General features: G+C 40.4%; 1 protein-coding gene across 3 annotated transcripts; it reads left to right on the top strand.

Moving 5' to 3' along the window:
* Nucleotides 1-2,188: 2,188 nt before the first annotated feature.
* LOC147444080 (uncharacterized) lies at nucleotides 2,189-4,284 on the top strand. 3 transcript variants are annotated; one of them, XR_015190100.1, is made up of 5 exons: nucleotides 2,189-2,468; nucleotides 3,227-3,263; nucleotides 3,349-3,428; nucleotides 3,547-3,924; nucleotides 3,996-4,284. XR_015190100.1 is itself a non-coding variant. In XM_086527783.1 (4 exons), the coding sequence occupies exons 1-4, from the start codon at nucleotides 2,329-2,331 to the stop codon at nucleotides 3,866-3,868; spliced, it is 579 nt and encodes a 192-aa protein (XP_086383909.1). In that variant the 5' UTR covers nucleotides 2,190-2,328; the 3' UTR covers nucleotides 3,869-4,284. The 3 variants fall into 3 exon arrangements, 2 of the variants coding, with proteins under 2 accessions (XP_086383909.1, XP_086383910.1); XM_086527783.1 differs by having other exon boundaries at nucleotides 2,190-2,468; nucleotides 3,547-4,284; XM_086527784.1 differs by having other exon boundaries at nucleotides 2,192-2,468; nucleotides 3,553-4,284.
* Nucleotides 4,285-7,472: the final 3,188 nt, after the last annotated feature.

The raw sequence follows: 7,472 nt of genomic DNA, 5'->3' as shown, positions 1-7,472 counted from the left end.
ATGTACTCATAAAGACCAAACGTAGTACAAAATGTGGTCTTTACAATGTCTTGATCAACTATCTTTATTTGATGGTAGCCACTTTTTAGGTCAGTCCTACTGAAGTAGGTTGACCCTTGTAGCTTATCAAATAGGTCTTCTACCCGTGGAACGAGAAACCTATTTTTGGTAATAATCCCATTTAGTGCTCTATAGTCAACACACATACGAATTGTGTCATCTTTCTTTTGCACTGATAAAAATGGTGAACAAAATGGAGATGAGCTACCCAAGGGATTCACTATGGATTTCCGTATGGTATCACGTGAGTGTACAAGAGGGGGGTTTTTAGATGTCAGACATAAGTGTATACAATAGGGGTAGCCCCCCATTATTTCATGAATGTACCGTATGCATAAGGGAGGGAGGACCTACCCCGCGGGGGGAGGGGGGGGGGGGATATTAAGTGCTTATGCCATAAGACACATGCCCTAACAAGCCAATTAAATAATCTTTCACATGAGGGTGTTGTTCTTAGTATTTCAAAGAGTTAGTTTACTCCACTAGCAAACTAAGATAGCTATACCAATGAGAAAATATGGTACCTCCCTGTCCTCTCCCTTAGCTAACATCTTTAAGACTTGTTCAACAAGCTTCTAGATTTGTTGAGGTCGATGCTACCATAAACTTGACTATTCTTCTTCTATGTAGCCACTAGGAATCAATATCTTGGAAATTCAGACCCTCATTAGCCTCTTTAACAGCATCATCATCAATACCACCATCTGCATAGCCTTTGCTCCACATCTGCACCCTCATTTTATTCATTGTTGTCTTCTTGCACATCATCCAAGTCACTCTTCTCTTCTTCTTCTTCGTATGCAAACTCAATAGCAACACCAATGGCATGATCAAGAGTTTCTCCAGCACCCCCAATCTCTCTCTCTCTCTCTCTCTCTCTCTCTCTCTCTCATGCGCCTTGTCTCATTGTGTGTCAAGTTGCAGAGCACATTGGCTCTCATAGGAGAATAAGACTCGTGCCACTTGCGTGCTGGGGGTTGGGTGGGGCTTGAATCTCTCCCCCTTTGTCTATAGTGTAGAGAGAGATAACATTTACTTAGCTTTTTTACATTGGGAAGCTTTCTCTACCGTTGTTGACCATGGTGCAACGTAACATTTAAGGTTTGAAACGTGCTATGAGATATAGTTAGTAATTTAACAAAAATCAAAGAAGCATTATTTTGGTTTATTTTTTCTCTCAAAGGAGTACCTTGGTGTAATATGAGTGCCTTGTGTTATGTACTTTGTACTCAATTCATTTTTTAGCTAAATTTGCTATGTATTAGTTGTTTGTGTATGAAGATGAGTTCTTCCAAGGATGCTCTTTTTTTTTTCCTGCCCAAAGGGCTAAGGCCATAGTGATGTGTTCCCTTTTGCCTAATGAAAAATGAGAGGTTATTTTATAAATTGTGCATTTTTTTAAATTGGTTGGAATAGATAGAGGATACCCTACTATCACTCACTTTAGAGACAAGCCTCTAAAGGCCATGATGGAAACTTGATCATGAATAGAATATTGAAATTTACACCATAATTCAAATGCATGCTGCTAAATCTAAGAGCCGTGTCACGTCCGTGTCAGTGGGAGGAATTGGGGGAATGGGATGCATAGAGTCGCACCCTACTTTCAATCAATGTAGAAAAGACCAGCACACCAAAGACCAACACACATGATTTGATTTCATTGGATCCCCTAACCCTACATTGAAGGAGAAAGCAACTCTCTCGTAACCCTCGCTTAATCGTCCCCTTTTTCAAAGTACTAGTGGGATTACTGGCAGCCTTTGGATTTCCTACAATAAATGTTGAAACTTCTGAAAATGGTAGCAACTATCCTCCTGCTCCTCCCACTCTCCCTGGGTGCGACCCGGCTATAAGTATATCTACAGTGCACAGAGATAAAGGTAAAAAGCACCGCCAAGCGTTGAGTGCATGATGACCAATGTTCGGGAAAAATGTGTCTCAGCTTAATATCGTGTCGTTTTCAATTTCAAAAATTCCGGTTGAGGGCAAGGGCAAAAGGAAAAATTCCACCCTAAAATAGAAAAACAGTGTAAAAATTTGAAAAAGTAACCTAATTTATTAAAATTTCCTCAGGGAAAATTCAAGGAAAGGAATTTTGTATGTTTGGAAAAATGATTTTTCCCGAACACTGATGATGATGGCGACTCGCGAGGAGAGCGGAGAGTTAATGCTCTCCTCCTTTCGAGCTCCCTCCCTCTCTCTCTCTCTCTCTCCCTCCCTTCCCTCTTTGTCGTCCTTTGTGCGGTATCTCTGGACTGGTCTGTGATGAGGTGGAGGATTCACCAAGGGGCTCAGGCAGTCTATGGGCACGCTAGGCAGACAAAATCAGACAGCCAAGGGATGCCCGCAAACAACTCCACCTGTGGTGAAAATTACAGAGTGACAATAGCAAAGTTGAGTCTATGGTGAGTAATGCCAGCTTTATGAGAAACTAGTCTCCCCCCCCCCCCCCCCCCCCCCCCACACACACACACACACACACAGGATATGCATATTACTGTTTTCATTGTTCACGCCATTCTCCCATTACGAGAAAATGTGCCTGCAACAGCGGGTCCGTAAAGGAAAGGTATAGCATCCTACTATACTTTTGTTCATTCATTTTTTTGTGCTTTATGCTGGCGGTGGTCATGGCTGGTTTACAGTGGCTTTTTTCATGATATTGGCTGGTTATGCCAGAGGCAACTGCCCCACTACAAATGTACCGTTTATACAAATGGATTTTCTTGTGGGCGTATCTTGGGGAGGCGGGTAGATTTGTCCAAGGCACCATGAGTTCATATTTTGTTGTACACTCACTCCCAAGCATTAATGATGTAGAGGGATGTTTAGTATGTAGTTTGTACATTTAGTGGCATACATTAATGGATTGATGAGTTTGCCATTGGCCCTATGCACTATCTAGGAAAACGACATTCAAAGGACCAGGCATGGAAAAATTAATAGAACATGTATTGTCTCATGAGAACAATTTTGAGTGCTTTTTGTCACTACCCAATTTGCGCTTTTCTTTATCGATGTAATTTGTATCCTTGACATCCTTAAATTACATAGATTGTAGCAGGCATTCTTTGGCTTGTTGGTTTTTTGAATCATATGGATGAAATTGTTGAATTTTACGAAGGAGATTAACGAAGCAAACTCACATTTGTTTTGTAACCAGGATGTCTGTTTTTGGTGGAGCTCGATCTAGAGAATTGGTAAGTGTTGTCATTCCAGTTTAGAACGTCAAAATTTTCTTTTGATGTGTGTACTAAGATGAGTATGTGTGAATTCAAACTTTAGGTTTTGAAAGAGCGCGGAGTTGACAAGTCTGTGATTGTGGGGACAGACCTCGATCCTAGTTCTGCACCTTCACCTATAAGGTATGCAATGGTCTTGCTCTTCACCTTCCTCAAATGTCAGATTCAGCATGGCTTTCATCTCATACATCCTCAGATATTATAAAGGTGTTCACCATCAGTCTTTTATCTTGTATGTAAGGAGCAGTGTACGCACACCTATTGAGGGAAATGGTACGAGCAGTGGAAGTCTAGGCTATGGTACTGAGAAGCAAGAGAAGCTGGATGAGAGAAGTAGGCAAGCAGACCAGCATGAGACCAAAATGGGGAGGCAAGATAGTGGTAGATTGGAGCGGTTAGACAGTCGAGGCAGAGGAGAACTTGCTGATTTTGAGAAGAAGGATGAACGGAGAGGATCTGAGCATCGGCATCATCATGAGAAACAAGAGTCAGATAGACCAGATGTGGACAAGCAAGAGAGATGGAGACGACCTGTGGAGCTAGAAGGCTACTTAAGCAGTTGACCAGAGAAGATGGTGCAGAAGACAATTTAATATTTACATCACTCATGGGAGACAAGGTATGAGTAGAATCATAAAAGTTGGTTTGAAGAAGCATAGCAAGCATTAATGGAATATTTTGACTAACCAGGTGGATACACGAAAAGAGCTCATTATAAATTTTGCATCACGAGTCAATTTACAAAGCCTGGACTTGTGACTATAGTGAAGCATGCCCATTTTAGTTTGAAGTGTATATAGTCATCTGCAATTCATGCAAGCCCTGTAGGCTAAGAGGATTGCTCAAGTGAAGTGACTGCTTCACATTGTTGCGGTCCTAGGGAGCTTGCCCAAAATATTGGTAAGGTCCTAGGGAGACAAAATCCCCCACCCTATATGCTTGACTTCTCATTTCCAGAACAATTTTTCTAGTTGAAGAACTCAAGGGGGAATATGAGAGAGGCTTGTATGGCACATAATTCCCATGGAAAAGGTTACTAGTTAATGCATGTGGATTTAACATAGCATATTTTTTTGAGCCAATCACATTTAATTTCGGCAACCTACTGCATTCTTTTTGGTGTTTATGCGCTCTGCTGGTTTTGAGCATCATGATGGCAGGATCAAAGTTCGGTGGTATGAAATTAGTTTTGTATAAGCAACCTACTTCTCAATGTAGGGCTTCTCGCTTTTTGAGTGTAGATGAGCCATAGAGGTATTTTATAGAGAACATTAGAAAACTGGATGTTGAGATCTCGAGTCTAGGCAGGCTCTTGCACTCGCGTATGTGGAAAGTGTGAGGTATCATGTAGAGGGCTAAGAAGGGTGAACTAGATATTGATGATGTGCTCATCAATCTTCATGTTGATGGCTAAGGAGGGACATGTAGATTTTGATATGTGCTCAACAATCTTCATCTAGCATCCTACCATGGACATGGCAACTGGAATATAGGCGGGGAGAGGGAGACCCTCAACATCAATGTGCCTACTTTTGAGAGGCCTCTTAGAAAGCTTGCTTTTCCACAGCTTATAGAAGTGAAAAATGGTTTTAAGGAGAGCCTCATTGGCAAAGGGGCTTTGGCAAGGTATACAAAGTTGATTTAAAAGATGGGTCTATAATTCCCATCAAGAAGCTTCCGCAATTAAGCTATCAAATAGACATAGAATTCACAACAAAGATGGAGAGTATGGGCAAGATTTATCATAGAAACTTGATGCCCTTGCTAGGCTATTGCAAGGTGGGCAAAGAGAGGTTCTTAGTGTACGAGTACATGGAAGGTGGAACTTAGATGATAGGTTTCATGGGGATGAAGACATAGCAACACCATAAGCAAATTACATGTGGGCTACTCAAAGACTATGCTTCTATATCAAGAGTGGCTGGCCCATATAATGCACAAACAGGGAGATATAGTCATCAATGTGTTGCTTGATAAAAATATTGAGGCTAGAGTGTCTGACTTGGGCATGAAAAGGCTAATAAGTGCACAACACTGACCTGAATGTGAGAACATTGGCAAGGCCCTAAGTGTGAGCACATTGGAAGGGAACTTGATTATGTGTCTCCAGAGTATTACCAAAGTTTTAGGGGCGATTGCAAAGGGGATTGCTACAACTTCTCATTGGGAAGAAGCTACCTATAGACAAATTAATTTTTCGAAGACACAAATCTGGTGGGCTAGGTAAGGCAGCTTGCAAATGATAGGCTTATGATTGAGCCACTAGATCCATGGCTTTTGCAAGAAGATCATGGGGGTAGTTAATGTGCATTCCTACAGTACTTGTGGATCGCGGTCGGAAGTAGCTAGCTTAGATTGATGTGCCTTTTCATTGGCAAGCCTTGTGATTTATCACTTAAAGTTGCATTGCTCATTTATTTCAAGGAATGTGGAATATATCTAAAGGCTTGTAAGCAAGAAATTTACTTTCTTGTTCATCCATGTATGCAAGGAAAGTTTATATTTCATTGATTAGCTTCATTTCTACTATTTTGGACCAAGAGAAACCATTTAGGAATAGCAGTTGTTGCATATAACATTACATATTTTTTCCCAACTAAAATTGTTTGCTTCAAGATCCTTGGATAGAGACAAAATGAGAGTTTATTTACCCAATTTAAAGGCAATCAACACGATGACTCTTAAGGTAGATTATTTCAATGTGAGGTTACTCACTCCTTTCCTTGCTCCTCGTTAAAAGAAATCATTTGGTGGAAGATTTTTGCAATCCTCTCCCCCCTCGACCGTCTCCCATGGTTCGTGATGTGTGCCTATATCTCCCTGTGTTCCCCCCCCCCCCCGACGCGACCAACATCACTAAGCAAGACACTTTTCTAAAACATCCCTTGCATTTTGAATTCTTTGACCCATATCAACATCTTGCATAGGGCGGCCAAAGGCCTTCAAGGTGAAGCTAGGGATTCATGCAGATAGATGTGAGAAATAGAATCTCTTGGAATTATTCTTCTCTATATCTCATTTATATGAGTGGGTATCCCCTACTCATTGCTTTTCATAGAAAAGTAAATAAGAGAATATTCTTGGACTTTTTTTTGCAAGTAATGTTTTTTCGAGTAAGATTTCATGGAAAATCGAGTAGCCTCACTATGAATAGAGCCCGAACTTGTTTACCTTTCATTGGGTTTGCAAATAATACATTCGCAATGGAAATTCGAATGGTATTTTTCATTCTCTTTTGTCGGGCAAAAAGTGCTCGAAATGTATAGCAACTCACAATACTTTGTCTATGAGGTAAGGTATTTTGTAAGAAATAGAAAGATTAGGGCTACAACGTTGATAAAATTTATATATTTCTAGTTATCTTTACGTTTAACTATGTAACATGGGAAAGTCAAAAGAGAGTAAATCCCACTCGAGAAAACTTTGGAAGATAGCTCTTCTAATAGTTTCCCTCTTTTTGACAATTAGAGAAAGTTCTTTCCCTTCACTTTTTTCACTCCACATTTTTTATCCCACATCGAAGAGGATTATCCCTAAAGGGAAATTGGTATTCCCAAGAGAGAATTTGGCATTCCCTTCAAAATCCACTCCAGGAATTTTAAGCACCAAGCGGGGTAATTTTAAGTAGGAATATGTCGAAAGTTTCTTATGTCTCCACCTTCTCCTTCGACCTCCACACAGCTATGGATTGCGAGGCCCATCTGGATTCAAGACTCTGTTGCACATCCCAGAAGAGCTCTTCTCCACTCATTTTTCTGGCCAGGAGGGAAAGGTCGCAAAATCGAAAGCCTCTTGTCTACGGAATGAGAGAGAGATTTTAATAAGAAAGAGATACATTTAGAGAAAAAAAATATAGGTTAATATCTTTTGTAATGTGTTTTGATTTATTAAGTGAAGTTTTCCATGGTTGTTTATGAGCATACCATTATTTGTTATTTAGAGAACAATCCATTTCATATGTGTGCCTTAAATTCCATGTGGGAAGCCTACTGAGTAGGTGGCTAGTATCATTTGTTTTGAGACTGAGATTTGTATCAGTTTACAAGGGAAATGATGTCCGTCTTTTTTTTTCCCCAAAACTCAATTGTGAGTGGATAGTATTAACATCAGAAATATATATCAACCTCAAGCTCAAACCAAGCCTTCAGGGTCAGAGGATTACAAGTT

The sequence above is a fragment of the Adiantum capillus-veneris genome, chromosome 13 (assembly GCF_014529385.1).
Source record: "Adiantum capillus-veneris isolate H3 chromosome 13, ASM1452938v2, whole genome shotgun sequence".
NCBI classification, from domain to species: domain Eukaryota; kingdom Viridiplantae; phylum Streptophyta; class Polypodiopsida; order Polypodiales; family Pteridaceae; genus Adiantum; species Adiantum capillus-veneris.
This window is presented reverse-complemented; position numbering and strand designations above follow the sequence as displayed.

Excerpts from the sequence above, each read along its gene's own strand:
- LOC147444080 (XM_086527783.1), top strand. The coding sequence starts at position 2,329 with ATGAGGTGGAGGATTCACCAAGGGGCTCAGGCAGTCTATGGGCACGCT. Across the intron at positions 3,264-3,348 it reads GAGCTCGATCTAGAGAATTG|GTTTTGAAAGAGCGCGGAGT; the intron begins GTAAGTGTTGTC and ends TTCAAACTTTAG. Across the intron at positions 3,429-3,546 it reads TCTGCACCTTCACCTATAAG|GAGCAGTGTACGCACACCTA; the intron begins GTATGCAATGGT and ends CTTGTATGTAAG.